General features: G+C 42.9%; 1 protein-coding gene across 1 annotated transcript in view; it reads right to left on the bottom strand.

Moving 5' to 3' along the window:
- Nucleotides 1–17,757, bottom strand: part of RXFP2 (relaxin family peptide receptor 2) — a 96,115-nt gene that overhangs the window by 37,923 nt on the left and 40,435 nt on the right. The window contains 4 exon segments of the mRNA XM_059042189.2: nt 3,610–3,681; nt 4,476–4,581; nt 8,433–8,510; nt 10,885–11,031. Coding sequence (XP_058898172.2) covers nt 3,610–3,681; nt 4,476–4,581; nt 8,433–8,510; nt 10,885–11,031 — 403 coding nt within the window.

Genomic DNA, 17,757 nt, shown 5'->3' with positions numbered 1-17,757 from the left:
GAGGTATGTGACAGGCCACTTTATTAGCACATCGTTTGAAATTCCTTTCCCTCAGCACCTCCTAATTCCCTTCCTGGTTTATTTTTTCCCCCCCATAATCACCATCTAACACACTATACATTTTTATCTTTCTCCATTGGAAGTTGAGCTCCTTGTGGGGAGGGCTTTTCATATGTGTTGTTTACCGCTATATCCTTGACACCTCATAGGTATCAATAAATACTTGTGGAAAGAACGAACGAACATGTGGGCTTGGCCAGCTTTTACCCTCCTGCTGTCTCTACCAAGAGTTCTGGGGCTGTCCATCTAGTTTCTTCCTTCCCCTGACGCCTTTCCCTGGGGATGGTTTGTGTTTTGCTCCGTTGGTTGTTTGGACTGTTGTAATGCAGGACCAGGAGGAAAAGGGCCAGGCCAGGCCAGGGGCTTGCCTGAGACCGGGGAGACTTTTCTGCAAGGTTTGGAGAGTGGCAGGAGAAGCTAAGTGGTATGAAAAGGGGACCGGGGGAGGGGAAGGAGATTTAAAGAAGAGTTGCTAAGCTTATGAACTGCTTTAGGATATCTGAATAATGTTTATAAAGAACTTCGGTTATTTTGAAACCAAAGTTCGCTTTCTGGACACTTTCATCGATGGTAACAATATTCTGAGACTGGCCCATGTGGGTGGACTTCCAGAGGACTATAGTCAGAGGTTTGGCTTTGAAGCCAAGTTCTAATACTTGTCAGCTGGCTGACTTTGGACAAACAACCTTTCTTCTCCAAGGATGGTTTCCTCGTTCCTGAAAGGAATCTGATGCTGCCTGCCCTACCTCACAGACTTTGAGGACCAAAGTCCAAAGGTTGGAAGCCTTTGTCAACTTTAAAAAGTGATAGATGAATGTAAGAAATTGTGTTTAATCTCCCTTGATGTGCCTTGCATGTAAGAGACACTTGGTGAATGTTTATTGATAAGGGTCTTATAATTTTTTTCTCTCTGAGTCTCTGGGAGAATCACATTGCCTCGAAAGCATCAAATAACAGCTTGCATTACGAGAACCCCTGCTGAGTGATACTCAGGTTATGATGTGGTACCTAAGTTTTCTCAGACTTAAGAGAAATGAAACATTTAGTTGGAGAAATTTCCAGCTGATCTGGGCAATCCGGTGGGGAAAAAAAAAATGTCTACTTTTTTTCACTAGGGAAAATTGGGGCCTGTATTATCAATAGCGCTTCCACATTTTTCCCTTCAGTGGGCTACCAGATACCGTGAGGGAAGTACTGACAGAACAAAGCTATGAATCAGTGGTCCAGGGAAGGACTTGGCCTGCGAAGCCTAATTTTAAATCTCCTTGCTTAACCTCCTAGTGATACCTCTGCCTCCCCAGAAGTCAGCTTTCCCCAAATTCGGGGGCAAAAGATACAGAAGGGAGTCCTGCATGGGACAGAAGAGTATGTGTTGGTAGAAGATTCAGTTAGACGCTAGAGCAATTTCTTTCCATCTCTAGGTTTCTGGTTATTGTAGAATGAACACGGCACTGAGCATCAGAAGATATGGGCTGTAATTCTAGCTCTTCTACTAGTTAGTTGCAGATCTCGGGTCAGTCATTTAACTGTTACAGATGTTAGTTACCTTGTAAATAATGAGAAGACTTAATTAGGAATTCATAAGACGTCTATGACTCTAGATAATAGTTTTAAACAGCTACTCTAAAACATGAATATTTTTCCTTCCTTTCTGTGAGGCTATTCTAGTTTTCTTCCCCTCAGCATTATTCCGGGAGTGCAAGGACAATATTGATTTGGGGAAATGAACAGGCTGTGATTCTAAGCATTTCCAGTAAGACCAGAAGTAGTATAGTTAAGATTTCTGCTCTAGAGGAATCTGGAACCCCAGAGCCAATGCAGAGCTACTCCAGGGGACAAGAACAACACGACCACATTCTCCAGGATGGAGAAGAAGGAGCTCACTGAAATCACCGAGGCTACAATCAAACACAGGCATGATTCTCTATGTTCACACAAGATTCTTCCTCACTAATGGACCTCCTTCAGGGACCTCCTTTCTTGTATAAGGGAGTCTGTACCTAAATTTACGAGCAGCACAGAACTGTTGATGGCATTTCAAACCAAATGTGTTTGTCCAGTATCAGCAAAGGATCAGATTATTTTTTTATCCTGGATTTTAATATATATCACATTTCTGGAAACTTTCCCTTCTATTCTGAATGTTAAAGGGCAAAACTGTATGGGCTTCCCTGGTGGCGCAGTGGTTGAGAATCCGCCTGCCAATGCAAGAGACACGGGTTCGTGCCCTGGTCCGGGAAGATCCCACATGCCGTGGAGCAACTAAGCCTGTGAGCCATGGCCGCTGAGCCTGTGCGTCCGGAGCCTGTGCTCCGCAACGGGAGAGGCCACAACAGTGAGAGGCCCGCATACCGCAAAAAAAAAAAAAAAAAAAAGGGCAAAACTGTAAGATGATGGTACTACCTAGGGGCCTTACAACATTGTCTTGCTAATTTTCTAATCTAGTCTAATGATCCTCTTGGCAAGTGCAGGAAGTTGACCTCTCCATTATCCCAGAGTGACTCAGGCTCGGAGGGACTGACACATAGTAACCAAACTCTCAAGAGGCTGAATATTTAATTGCTTTATTTATTTATTTATCTATCTGTCTACCTACCTATCTATCTATTTATTTACTGGCCATACCGTGCAGCATGTGGGATTTCAGTTCCCCGATCAGGGATCGAATCCATGGCCCCTGCAGTGGAAGTGTGGAGCCCTAACCACTGGACTGCCAGGGAACTCCCTAATTGCTTTATTTAAATAGGATGTATTCCATTCCACTAATTGGAATGTATTATACCCCATCCAAGGTAATCTCCCAGATACTTTAGTATGAATAATTTAGGAAGTTAATATAGTCATCATAAGGTTGATTGATGAGCAGGGAATCAAAGCAAAGAGATTCTCCATCTTGATATGAACAGGGTCACGATAAAGTTCATGGGGGTTACGGTGGAGATGCACAATCCATCCCTGCCCCCCAACAGAGACTATCTCTAGGGATTATATCTCTCAGATCCTGGTTTTCTTTCTTTGATGATGCTGGAAGCATCCTGACACTCTGTTTCTCACGGCTGACCGTGTCCTATTTATTATTTTCTTTCCTCAGATATGCTAATATCACCGATTTCACCAAGATCGTGTTTTTGCTCTTTCTGTCCTGGGAGACAGTCCATATCCTATCATTATATGTTTTAAACGATGGTTCTTGTCTATACTAACACTCTTCCGGGTTAAAAAGTGCATCTAGTGCCTCTGAATCTGCAATGTCATTTTCCAAATGATCTGGAGTAAAACCGTGGAACTATGTATTTGCTTACCGAGATGCTCAATCCAGTTTAACTCTCTACGGAAAATTTAAGTAAAACCAGTTGTTATTTTAAATTATGAAATGGAAAGAAAGCATACTTTTCAATGCTTTATTGTCTAATCTTAATTACATTTAGAAAAATAACTTTAATGATAAAGGTAATCAACCTTATATTTCATTTTACTCTTAGATTAAAAACATCTTAAACAAAACATCCCATAGATTTTCCCATAAAAACACTATTAATAGCTACTTACATCTTTTTAAGTTCTGTGTATTTGATGAAAACTTTATCTGAAAGACTGTGAATATTGTTTTTCTTAAGAGACCTAAAATAACATGGAAAGAAAAACGTTATTATGGATTTTATGACCAACCAAACTCTTCCCTAGAAGCTGCATGCTTGAGAATATTTGATGATGCTCTATACTACTTCACACACATTTAAAAATGCCCATAATAAATAAAAACCTTCATGTGAGAACGAAAAGTCCATAAAGCAAAATTAAAACAGTTTGCAAATATCTGACAAGGTTAGCCAGTTAGTACAATATAATAGACTGGAACATCTATGGTGATTTAACTGTTTCTTCTCTAGATAATTTAATAAAACACAACAAAAATCCTAACCAACTCATGCACACCCAAATTATGATATGTCTGCAGGCAATTCCTGAGGCTCTCAAAACTTCTATGCAGAGTTCAGAAAAACTTGCACAATTATGTCACAGCTAGCTTCGTGGATCTTTTATACCTTAAAGTCTTGGACAAATTACCACTATTTAAAATGAGGTAGAATAGGTGAGTACATTTCCCTTTTTTTCAAATTTTTATTTTTACTTGTATAGTACTGGCATATTAGTAATAATACATGAATTGGAAAGTAATTGAAAATAACTCCAGGCCACAGACGTTTGTGAGCTAAATGATAACTGGCTAATCTAACATACAGTGTTTAAAACATTTTTTCCCTGGAGAGGAAGCATGCAGAGTTCTCTGATGGCTGGTGGTTTTAAAGGGACTTTCTATGAGTAGCATAAAACAGAACAAAGAGAGTTTAGATTAGACTACATGGCTTTCATGTGACTTTAAGAGCAAATATCAAGATTTGAATTTTACTCACAGTAATGTCACATTGCTGGAAACGGTTGGCACAGACTTCAAGCCAGCATTTATACATTCCAACTCAGTTTCTTTGCAGGCACAGCGTTGTGGATACTGATTTAAAACTAGGGGGCAAAAGGAGTAATGATTCAATAGGAAAAAAAACCTCTTTAATTATGACTATTTCTAGTAACTGGCATTGTTCTTTTTCCATTGAATGTATAACATTCACACCTTGTTAAATGAACTTATTCTGGCCCATAATAAAAGCAAACAAGAATTTTCTCCTAGTCACATATAGACTTGGGACTTCCCTGGTGGCGCAGTGGTTAAGAATCCGCCTGCCAATGCAGGGAACACGGGTTCAATCCCTGGACCGGGAAGGTCCCACAAGCCGCTGAGCAACTAAGCCTGTGCGCCACAACTACTGAGCCTGTGCTCTAGAGCCCACGAGCCACAACCAGGGAGCCTGCGAGCTGCACCTACTGAAGCCCGCATGCCTAGAGCCCGTGCTCCGCAACAAGAGAAGCCACCGCAATGAGAAGCCCGTGCACTGCAACAGAGTAGCCCCTGCTCACCGCAACTAGAGAAAGCCCGTGCACAGCAGTGAAGACCCAATGCAGCCATAAATAAATAAATAAATAAAGTATGAAAAACAAAACCAAAAACAAATACAGACTCATGTGATATTCATCTCAGTTCTAGCTTCCAGTGGTCATTTCAGAGGCATTTAACAAGGGATTAGAAAGAAACCACAGAGATGTTTAAATAGCATAAAAGCACATGGTGAACAAGATTAAGTTCAATTCCATTTAATTGAATGGCACAAAGAGGTTGCTCAGTAAATGCTTGTTGGTTAAAATTAAACTCAATTGGGCTTCCCTGGTGGCGCAGTGGTTGAGAGTCCGCCTGCCGATGCAGGAGACACGGGTTCGTGCCCTGGTCCGGGAAGATCCCACATGCCGCGGAGCAACTAAGCCCGTGAGCCATGGCCACTAGGCCTGCGCGTCCGGAGCCTGCGCTCCGCAACGGGAGAGGCCACAACAGTGAGAGGCCCGCATACCGAAAAAAAAAAAAAAAAAAAAATTAAACTCAATTATTTTCCCCCTTTCAAACTTCTCTTAGAGCTACACAAGAGTGAGATGCAGGCTGGGCAGTGGCCACCACTGTGCCTTAGTGAAATCAACCAACCCAGACACCCTATCATTCCGGCTCTTAGCTTTTCACTACTGTGAAGTTAACGTGGTAGGTAAAAGTTGTAGAGAAACCATAAAGCAGAAAAAGACCAAAGATCCACCTATCTGAAGCATTCGGAAGGAGGAAAAACACTTCAGGATTCACTTTGAAGGAACTCACATAATTATTAATACAATGGCATATTACTATAATTGGTAAGACTTATCATAATATATTAATAATATATAAACACTATCACATAATTCTTCTATTTATATATTATGTAGTTATTATGTTAATTGTTAAAATAATGCCATATGAGAAATCCATGGAGAAACCAGGCCAAGTTGGTCCACAGAACAATGACTCTGTGTGTGTGTGTGTGTGTGTGTGTGTGTGTGTGTGTGTGAGAGAGAAAGAGAGAGCGAGAGAGAGTTGGGAGATGATATTAATGGAGCATTTGATGTTGCCTCTGATCCTGTGGGTACTTTTTTTGAAGAAGCTAAAAAAAGTGAGAGTTATTTTCAAATGTTTATATTTATTATTTAAATCTGATTATAAGTTCTTTCTAATTGCTCTGCTTCTTTTAGATCACTTTTATTCAAACCTTATTTTAAAAATCAATTTCACCAAATTTTAGTAAATCCAACAAACTTTTACTGAGTACCTCCCTAATCCAAAAGATGCATTCTAGTGTCTAAGTGTTTAGAAAATATTCTGTGGTGTTGGTAGGCTTATGCTAATCATCTCAACTTCCTAAAGATAACTCCAGATTGTTTACTTCAATGTTTAATTGACATTGAAAATAGCGGTTACATTGTTAGATTGAAAGCCTAGGATTGGAAGCTCTTATTTACCAATAAGAGAATTCCGTGGACTCCAAGCTGAGCCAGTTGACTAAACGAGAAAAGTGAGTGTAACTCCCTCACCTGCAGGGCAGTCAAACCCCAACCTCTGGATTCTTCTTCCGAAGTGCCTCTTGAAGCTCTCTCTACCTCACTCTTCCCAGAGGTATTTTCTGGGCTCAGGTTCTTAGTATTAGTCTGGGGCATTGCAAGACACATAATGTTCAGTGTCTCTTTCACCAAGCTTTCTCCTCAACCTCGGCAAAGTTGACACTGGGGTCGGGTCAGGATCATTCTCTGTCGTGAGGAGCTGTCCTGTCCACTGTTGAAGTTTCAGCAGCATCCTTGGCCTCCATCCGCTAGAGGCCAACAGTCACCCACTCCCCTCCACTTGTGACAACCCAGAATGTCCCCAGACATTGCCAAATGTTCTCTAGGGGCAGAATTGCCTCAGAGTGAGAACACTGTTCTAATCCATTCTTTAAAATTCTGGTAGAAGAATCATTTTCACATACACTTCTTATCGCTTCATCTTCCTCTTCACTAAATGGAAATAAGCTCCCAACTTCGGTGGTTGCCCCTTGTATACGGCAGTGATCTCCACAAGGGCATGTGTACAAGATGACCCACTGTGGTTCCGGAAGAAAATGTTAGAATTTTCAGTTATATTTATTTATTTATTATTTATTTATTTTTTTGCGGTACGCGGGCCTCTCACTGCTGTGGCCTCGCCCGTGGCGGAGCACAGGCTCCGGACGCGCAGGCTCGGCGGCCACGGCTCACGGGCCCAGCCGCTCCGTGGCACGTGGGATCTTCCCGGACCGGGGCGCGAACCCGCGTCCCCTGCATCGGCAGGCGGCCTCTCAACCGCTGTGCCACCAGGGAAGCCCAGTTATACTTATTTTTAAGCTTTTTAGTTTACTCTTTTCAATTTCTAACTTTATGTATGATATATTTGTGTATAATAAAGTATATAATAAGTGTCATTATAACCAGGTATTATAAAGTACATAATATACTATAGTGTAGTATTTAATATATGGACTTTATATACATATATTATGTATACATACTAATGTATGTTTTTAGTTGCACATACACCTACATAATTATATCTACGTATAAACACATTATATGTAATATAATAATATATTAACATATCATATAATCTGTGTATAGAGAGAGAGATAATTCTATCTCTGGGATAGAGGCCAAACTCCAAAGAGTGCACCCGAAACCCTTTGTGGGCTGGCTCCAGCCTTCCGGGTCCAGCCCCTGTTCCTCCAACACATGTGCCAGAACGGATGTGAAGCAGGCTCTGACTGACCCCACTGTTTTGCTGACCGTACTCCCCTGCTCATCCTGTCACCTCTTCCCCTTCCCTCCATCCAAGGACTTCCAAGCCCACCTCAATGTCACCTTGTCTGTGGATTTCTCCCCATCGCTGGCACAGCCATCATTTCTCCCAAAGGGCTTCCACGTTCCCTTGTGCAAACTGCCTTCCTTCAGTTTCGCACCAATATTGTATCATTCCTGCTTCTATAAGGGTCTGTCTGTCTTTCCTGCAACAGCGTGAGGTATTTGAGGACCTTCGTCCTCCTTGCACTCTCAGTGCCTAACTTAGGTCCTGGAAAGGGGTTGGTGCTTAATATCTTTATTCAAGAAAGTAAGCAAAGGGAGTAAGATCTTTATTATTTGTCACAGGTATTCGGTACCCGTGTATATTCTTGCACTCACAGGCTAATACATAGCATGAGCATGAATGGAGCATGCTGTTTTCCTCTTTCTATCTTTTCAGTCCCAAGAACAGATAACAGACCAGTTGGCCACTGAAACACATTCAACTGAGATTGAAATTCTACAGGGAATTTATCACATCACCCATGTAAATCCATGCCCCGTAAAGAACGCTGCTCACAAAGCTGAGGCTGAGTCTTCCAACCAGCACCACTTACAGCACTCCTGCGTTAATGCCACGTTATCAGCGTTTCCATGGACTGTGCCAAAGAGAGTTGCCCATCCACTAGTGTCTCCTGTGAAACACACGGCGATGGACATGTGTCAGTTATTCTAGAAATAAAATATCAAATTACAAAACAAAAGTATAAACATTTGATAATGAAATCAGTTTTAAAAATTTGCTTAAGTAACAGAAAGATAACGAGGGAGGAAAAGGTAGGCAAACATCTGGAGTCTTGTCTTTTTCTGCAATTACAAATGGTTTAAATGTGTGTATCGCAAAATATATAATGAAAATAGATGACTATTTTCCATACATGTATCCATCTTGAAAAATATCACCTGTTTCTAATGCTGACATTTTAAATGTCTGATCTTACTTTTGAGGTCCTCAGAAGAAAATATAACCTGAATTTTATTTTGTCATATGCATAAGTGTATGTAGATACATACTTGATATATGTAATGAGTTCTGACAAAGTTTATATCACCTGACTTTTTTAATAAGGAAAAATCCAAGTTCCTTTTAATAAAGTCTGTCTAGTCCTGATGAGAAAAATATTTTCTCAACTTGTCAGATGATATCTGCTTATTTGCCAAGTTTTCTGTTTTTTGCAATAAAATTGTATTCTTTTAAAAAAGAAGGCTTGATTTTTGAAGCATCATTACTTTAGCATAAGCTATTAAAGCGATAAAACACTCAATATGATGTATGATACTGAAGTTCATGCAAATAGAAAAGTAAATTTAAATAACTGCCCGCAGGTCCCTTTGATCTCTGAAAATTTTAGTTTATTTTTATTTCTTGCTGATAACCTCAGTGGTTTTTTAAATTATTCTATTTGATGCCTTTACATAAATTATTTAATTTGCGTTCCTAACACCCTCATGAGGTAGATAACATGCACGGTCTAAGATTTCCACTGAAGAGGAAAGGCCAAGAATTTGAGTGACTTGCCCCTGGCATCCAGAGAGCTGCCCCATCACGAGCACTGATTGTACTCTACTGTTCTAGGATCTGGTGACACCAAAACAAATCTCCTCAAGGAGTTTATGTCTAGTGAGAGAAGTACAGTGTAAAGACAAGGCAGTCCTTGGTACAGTCGTCCGGGTATACCCGGGGTGCTATGGCAACAGAGAGAAAGGGTGCTTGTACTGGACCTGCGGGAGAGCTTCAGGGTGGGGAGGCATGGCTGGGAAAGCCAAGCTTCTCAGGGGAGGAGGGGACACCTAAACCGCACCCTACAGGCTGAGTAGGAGTGATTCACAGGGGGTGAAGCAGTGGTGCTGGGAGCGTGCATGAGTCCCCAGGGGCAGGAGGGCAGATTCTAGAGCTGTGCACTGGCCCTCCTGGACTTTGCTGTCGCCTCCGATTGCTAGCTGGGCGGCGCCGAGGAGCGGCAGCTCTGTGTGGTATAAAACACATAGGATTCATTCAGATTCAGGAGACCTGGGTTCTAGTGTATACTCTGTGACTAACCAGACATGTCAACCTCTCTTGGCTTCAGTTTCTTCGAGAGAAAAATACACGGGTTAGATGAGATGACATGTACAGTCCTGATACACAGACCTAAAATGGCCTATAAGACCTTTCGTGATCTGACCCCTGTTACCTCTTTACCCTCTTTCTTTATCCGTGCTCATTCCGCCTAAGCCAATCAGGTTTTTCCGTCGCACAAACACACTGTCTTGTTTGGTTCAGCCTCAGGGCCTTTGCATTTGCTGTTTCCTTTGCCTGGAACTTTGCCAGAATATTTCATGGTTTCTTTCTTCTTTTCATTTCATTCTCGATTCAAATGTCGTCATCTCAGAGAGGGTTTTTCTGGCTCTATCTTTAAAGTAGCCTTTTCCCCAACTCACTTTCTATCCCATTATCCTGCTCTATATACTTCATGGCACTTATCACTCTCTGAAATTATTTAATTTAGGTACAAGCTTACTGTCCTCCTTCTTCACATGGTCCCTGTGAAGTGCATAAGGGCAAGACACTTATCTCCCCTGAGCCTGCTGAGTCCTGGTGACTTGGAGGGCACACAGTGGGCACTGGATATAGGTCTACTGAGTAACTGAATTCTCTAGGCAGGCCCATTTGCACTTTAAGGATATTCCTGAAGCTGAACCAAAATACCAAGCCATAGGGAAGTGGTCATAGTAAGCCATTTAAAATTAAAATAAGGGTATCCAAGGAGAACTTTAAATAATTTTATTTTTTCATCAAAAACAACTTTTTGTAATACTGTGTTTCTGATTTAAGCAACCTCTAAATATGAAAATTCTGGTAATTATCACAAATCCACTGGCGAACAATTAGTTGTGTCACAATAGGACTCCCTATAGGATACCAAATGCCCTTTTCCCCTTTTTCATCACCATGAGCATTCGATCCGCGCACAGTTCCGGGAGGCTCCCGAGGGCTGCTGTCCGTACGGAGCTGAGCCCACGACTCACCGCAGTTCCCCTCGTCAGCTCCGTTCCCGCAGTCGTCCACGCCGTCACAGTGAAAAGCGCGGGGTAAGCACTGGGTCAGGTTCCCACAGGGAAAATATCCTTTGGGGCACAAAGGAGTGATTGTACTTCCTTCGGTCAGTGCAAACTCTATGTGAAAGAGGGGACAGAAGTCTTACATAATGGGAAGAAATTGTTAATATGGTCAAACTCTTTTTGTGTTATATCCCATTTAATTTTCACAAAATGCTAGGAGTTGAGTTTGTCTGGTGTTATTCTTAGTGCACAGTTTCTCTGGAAAATGTTCTTAATGATCACATTTAAAATAATCACAATCATACCAAACACCAGCTACACCAAGGGTGGAATCAAGGCTCATTTTGAATTTGCTTCAGGAAGGCAACAGGAAACAAAACCAAAGCAATCGTCCTACTTTTGTATGAAATTAAAGACCTGTTCACTCCTGGAAGCAAAAAGGTAAAACTATGAGCTAACAGGACCAAACAGGTGGATCTATTTACTTATTAATCCTTTATAAGGAGGATTTGAGGCGACATAATGAACTTACACATGCAGAAGGAGAGTTTAAGTGTGCAGGACAGTGAAATCCAGAACCGCATTGGAACAAGGAGAGGTAATATTGAGTAATAACATCTAACACTCACTGGGCTTGCTGTGTGCCAGGTAGTTTGCACCGTGCTTAATCTCAGTTATTCCTTCAACAAGTCTATGTGTGGGTGATAGTATCCTTCCTATTTCAGGGTCAGGGAAGTTGAATGCAAAATCACACAGGTAGATCTGAATCATCCGGCTTACTCCAGAGGCCCATTTTTAACCGTCTTGCTAGGGGTAATCAGGAACCTGCACTGCAAGGAGCATAAGTCCTCTATGAGGACGAGTTAAAAATAGTCTTCTTGAGCTTCCCTGGTGGCGCAGTGGTCGAGAGTCCGCCTGTCGATGCAGGGGACGCGGGTTCGTGCCCCGGTCCGGGAAGATCCCACGTGCCATGGAGCGGCTGGGCCCGTGAGCCATGGCCGCTGAGCCTGCGCGTCCGGAGCCTGTGCTCCGCAACGGCAGAGGCCACAGCGGTGAGAGGCCCGCGTACCATGGGGGGGGGGGGGGGGAAAGTCTTCTTGTGCTGGGAATGTAAGAGAAAATGAGTGAGAGTTGAACAACTGCTGGGTTCAATGAGAAAGCACAGAAAGGAAATATAATTAACATTTACCAAGTTACTATATCTGTGGATAGGATGACCAAAGAAATTCCAAAATTTTAGATGCAAGAGACACTCCTTTAATTTTGAAAGAGTACTTTCCAGAAAATAAAGAGATGTCTTTTTTTGGTAAATACTCTAGTAAAAATTTGCAAGTCATGTTTTTTTTTTTTTTTTTTTTGAAAAAGGGTGTATGGATTGGACAGAAATAGGCAAGGGAGATTAAGAGGTACAAACTTTCAGCTGCAAAGTAAATGAGTGAAGGGTAGACAATGTGAGTGGGGGCGCGGAAAGGAGTGCGAGGTGAAACTTCACAGAAGCAGATTTAAGGAGAGCGCAGACTCAGGAGGGGGCTAGTGTAGCAGTCTGCTCAGCACAGACTCATCACGACTAACGCAAGGGAACAAGGGGTGCTGGCAAAGTTTTCCTAACCGCACCGCTGAAGTTTGGCGTGGCGGCCAGGAATTTTCCTGGGTTGGGGGTACGGGGCTTTCCAACACCGCAGAGGACCAGAGAACCAACCTTCACGGAGCATCTTCTACTGCGTGCTGGGCGTTTCCTAACTATTTCACTTAATCCTAACGGCAACTTTGTGTTCTTGGTATTATTATCTCCACGTAAAGATGAGGAGTGAAGGCTGAGGATGTGAAGGCACGTCTACTCTGGTTCTTGGGGAAAACACCCCGGCGAGGTCTGGGCCCTCCAAGCATATGCTGCCTTGCATTGAGGTGTTCTCCCGCCAGACGGATCACCAGGCTCTCCCAAAGTCGGTGAAGGCTGCTGGCCTTCCTTGTTTAACGAATCATGCCGTTTGTAAAAGGCACTAAAGCTATGTCTGAGTTACGGTGCATGCCCAGCTTTTAGTGATATTGTTAGAGAGGATGAGTAGACTATTTTGAGTTTTTGAGCTTTTGTCCTTTAGTCAGGATGACCCTCAAGATCCAGCAAACACCTAGAAGAGCAGCATCTGGCCCTTTCCTGGGGACAGCCAGATGAAGCAGTGTCCATTCTCCCATGGAAGCTGCTGCTGCTGCATCCACTAGGCCTTCCCTGAGTGGCGAGTGGGGCCCTCAGATTCTTTTCTAGCCACTGGATTTTTGTTTTTACAAAGGCAAGAACTATTTTCTCTGCTTCGGCTGCAGTGATCAATGAATGATTTACTATGAGCAATCGGGCATAAGACCAGTCAGGTCTGACTATTTTAGGAAAACTCTCTGCTGTGTGGCTCTGGGGTTGGGCTTGTTAAACCCATTCACACAGGGAGAGGCATATGCTGAGTCAAAGATTGAAAAATCTCTTCCCTTCTTTCTCATAAAGATTTCTACAGAGGGCAGATTTATAAAAACTAGCTGTCCTCCTGTGTTAGTAACATGAATAAGGGTTAATATTTCTCAGTGCAGCAGCTTTAGAATTGTTTAAAATAGTAACTCACAGTTAGAAATAAGTTTGGTCTCACATCACAGTCTGGCATACAAACTCACACACACATACACACACACAGAAAGCAAAATTTCTTGAAAAATTACTTACCTTTTACTACAGCGGATGAACTCTGATCATTGCTATTCTATCTTATTCAGTTGACAAGGCATCACAAGTCACTAAATTGATCTCACGGGCCACTAATGGCATGGGACCCACTATTTTAAAATATTCATTAGTAATGAAGTCCTCTGGAGACCACGAGACCCAGATTATCACTCTCTCTGCCATTCCCAAGCTGTGTGACTTCAAGCAAGCTGCTTAACCTCTTTAAACTTTAGTTTTTTTCATATTTAAAATAGGGGTAATGATAATATCCCAGGAACCAGACAAGTTAGTGCTTGTGAAGTGCTGAAGAGTGCCTGGCCCATGGTAGACCCTTGGTTAATGCTGGCATACAGGCAATTTCAATGCAAAGTGAAAAAACAGGACTTTAATGGACGGTTGCTGTGCCTTAGCATTGCATGATCTTTTTATATGACTTCTATGAAAGAAATAATAGGACTATAATAAAGTTTCTCCAACTTCTTCATGTTATTCTATTTTAAAAGCCACGCGACACATATATGGTTTCTATTTTAAGCAGCCTCAAATCTCTTTTGAAAGCTGAAGGGGGTTGTAAATGATTAAGCAACAAAAATGTCCTTACAACTTCCTAATAATATTTCCTATTGATCTAGAAGAGGTGATTAAGCATTTGACTAAAGACAATTTTGAAACAGAAAACTGAGGCTGTGTTAAGATATTTTGAAGGTGGAATACTGTCTTCTGTTAGAGGGTTTTATCATGAAGATAACCTTGAATTTTCTGCGGGCTGGACTCAACTAAATGTGCGTTCTCACAGATGCAGACTCATTCCGAGGGAGACAGACAATCAAGTGTCACAGACAAGAAGGATCGAGATTATTTCCTTTTCCCTGGGGAAAAAAAATGGGTTTCACCTAGCAAGGACGGGTGAAGGAAGGGGAGGAGAAAGATTGACCATGTACAGATAGCACCTACCAACTGTATTTCTCAAAATTCTCCATTTTCACCCCAGAATGGAATATTCCTGAAAACAACTCAAGGTATTAATTTTATGTGCAAGGAAAATAAATAAATAGAATCTATTCCCTACCTACCCCTTGCCTTCTGTATCCTAAATCCCAGTTGTCTAACCTAGTGCCTCATACTTACTTGGTGCTCAATAAAATTTTTTTAATGAACAAATGAATTAATGGGTGATTTAGGAATAAAAGAAGAGCTGAAGGAATAGCCCCTTTAAAAATGTAGAATTCCCATAGTTGCAGGGTTATGTTTTTATTTTGATGAGAAAGTATTTTTTACTCTTCAAGGTCTTTATCATTCGGTTATTATACAATTTAGAAAATGATTAAGAATCCTTGCTGTATTTGGTGCATATACTCAAAAAGAATCAATACCCATCTGTAGACAGCATATTACACCATCTATTCTCCCTGCCATCTGTGGAAGTGGAGATAGTTTTACTGAAACTCGGGGATTATAAAAACGGAGGATGCCTACATACCAGCTGTGTCAGTAGTTTCTATGGGACCTGTGTCAAACACACAGCTGAGAGGAGGTTTGAACATATGAAAGAAAATTTCTCCATAATGGTCTTTCTCGTCTCTCTTCTGGTCAATGTTCTGGACATATCTGTGCAAAGGGATCCTAAAATGACTCCTTGATAGCTTTTGGAAACCAACTGACTGCTGCCTAAGGACACACTTCGTTGCCCACAAACCCCTTCCTTGTTGGGAAACTACCGGTGAGAATGATCTCACAGGAGCTCAGTTTGAGAATCGATGGAGGTGATCAAGACCCTCTCTGCTTTCTCTGATTCTCTGCCAATGCTTGTCCTGCATGAAGCCGAAGAAAGCCTTTATCGCTCAGCCTGGTTTTCTGGCTGAGACTCTCTCCACAGCCCTGCCAGGGATGAAGGTCCCACCGCCCACAGGGAGCCCAGAGGATCCTGCCCAGCGAGGCCATTTCCCGGCACGTACTGCCTCCTAGTGGAGTTCAACCCAGTTCGGATGCAGGGGAGCCTCTGCCATTTACGCTAAAGAGCCAGTTACTGCAGCACAGGAAGAAACATTCATTTAACATCTAGGAAATTTTTCGCTGAGTGCGTACTACATGCTACCTCAACGAGGCAGACAACGTCCATTCCCACCTGGAGCTCAGGTGGCAGGATCTCCAAGAGGGGCGGCACAGCGCTACTCAGTGAAGCGAAGGTGAGTCCAGTTCGTTCGCTGAGTCCACCTGCTGGACGCCCCCCTCCTTCTGGGAGGAGTCTGAGTGCCACTAAAACCTCACCTTTCTAGGGCACTCAACTTATTATTTGTTTGAAGGAAACTAGTAAGGTCTGCCTTAAAGAGTGGTTATGTTAAGGTGAGTGGAGAGGAATTACCCCCTTGGTGGTTGTGTTTGTTTTTTTTTTTTTTGCGGTACGCGGGCCTCTCACTGCTGTGGCCTCTCCCGTTGCGGAGCACAGGCTCCGGACGCGCAGGCGCAGCGGCCATGGCTCACGGGCTTAGTTGCTCCGCGGCACGTGGGATCTTCCCGGACCGGGGCACGAACCCGTGTCTCCTGCATCGGCAGGCGGATTCTCAACCACTGCGCCACCAGGGAAGCCCCGGTGGTTGTGTTTTGAAGTTAGGAATCTTGTGCCTTGATGCTGCTACTTCTCGGTCCTCCCAGCTCTGACAACATTGTGTGGCTGTATCAGTCAGTATGGGTAGAATTCAGATCCGGTTGCAAGCACACGTTTACCCCAACTTCTCCCCATTTCAAAGACTCCTACCTTCACCGGGTTTCTCTAAGCCCCTATTTTCGGTGGTGTTTTTCTGAGACAAACCCACCGCCTCTGACTGGAGAATGTCCCTCAGGACCCTACTCACAGGTTCTCTGCAGAAACCATCACCCCATCTCCCTCTTCAGACTATTGCCCAATGTTTGGACAGATTTGGGGAAAGGATGCTTAACTACGTGGGACAGAGTATAGGTTCGACACGTGTTGATTTCAATAGGAAAAAAACCAGAATTTTTAATTGCCAACATCATCCTCACCGGGGATGGATTTCCATCCTACGTCCCCCTTGGCTGGGTGCTTTTATGTGGGTCACAAACTGAACACCATGGTTCCTGGTGGGTTCTAAGGTATATGCAGGCACGAGAAAGATTTCTTTTCCCAAGACGTCTCTTCTACTGACCAGTAAACTGCTTAAGCTTCATTTTAAGGGATGCATTCTTTTAGGTTCATGTCTTGTCTTTTAGTATTGAAATTCCTATCTTGTCCTGCATGAGTTGGAGAGACTGGCCTCTTCCTAAAATCTGCCTGTGGAACAATGAACTCAGAGCGTGAACGCTGCGGTGGATGAAGGAAAGAAGAGCACGGAAAGGGTGATTATGAAAGAGACAGGGGGGAAACCTGACAGAAACTTGGCATGGGAAATGTGCAGAGGAGAGAAGATGATAGCTTTTTCCTTTCACGGCCCTCTGTTCCAATTCCTCTCTGAGTGGTTGACTGCTCTGTCTTGAGGGACTTTCACTGGCTGTTCCTCTTGGTGGTAATTCCCTCAGATTCTAGTCAAATCAACGTACATATTTACCTGTATCCCAGGCTGCTGCATGTGACTGGGCAGGACGTACCTCGCACAAGTGCGGGGCGCTGTTCACACAGCTGCTAGCGCTGAGCTGTGCAGAAGCCACACGGTGCTACGCTGAGGCCCTGGGTGCTTATTTTATGATGCACAAAGGTTGATGGGCTCCCTTGCTGCCCATGGGAAAGCCTCCCATCTGAGCTCTGTATTCCACTTCACCTCCTCTGCTCAGAATCTCTCTCCATTATCTCCTTTCTCTCCTGTATTTCCAATATTCCTGTCTCTCCACTGGTTTTTCTGTTCACGCTAATCTTATTCAATCATCTCCCGTCTTCAAAACAAACAAATCAAACAACCAACTAACCAGTCAAGCAACCAACCAACCAGACAACCGACCGACCCAAATCCTATTACAGTCACACTGGAACTGAGACACACTTCTCTCTTCAAAGTTAAATGTCTCAGAAAAATCATACTAGCCCATGTTTCCACTCCCTCACCACCCTTTCTTTCTTCAGTTCACAGCAGTCAGTCCTGGCCTTGCTGCTCCAATGAAATTCTTCCCACTGGAATCACTAA

This window comes from Kogia breviceps, chromosome 16 (genome assembly GCF_026419965.1).
Source record: "Kogia breviceps isolate mKogBre1 chromosome 16, mKogBre1 haplotype 1, whole genome shotgun sequence".
NCBI lineage: Eukaryota > Metazoa > Chordata > Mammalia > Artiodactyla > Physeteridae > Kogia > Kogia breviceps.
Note: the sequence above shows the minus strand (reverse complement) of the source record. Positions and strands in the feature narration are given on the sequence as shown.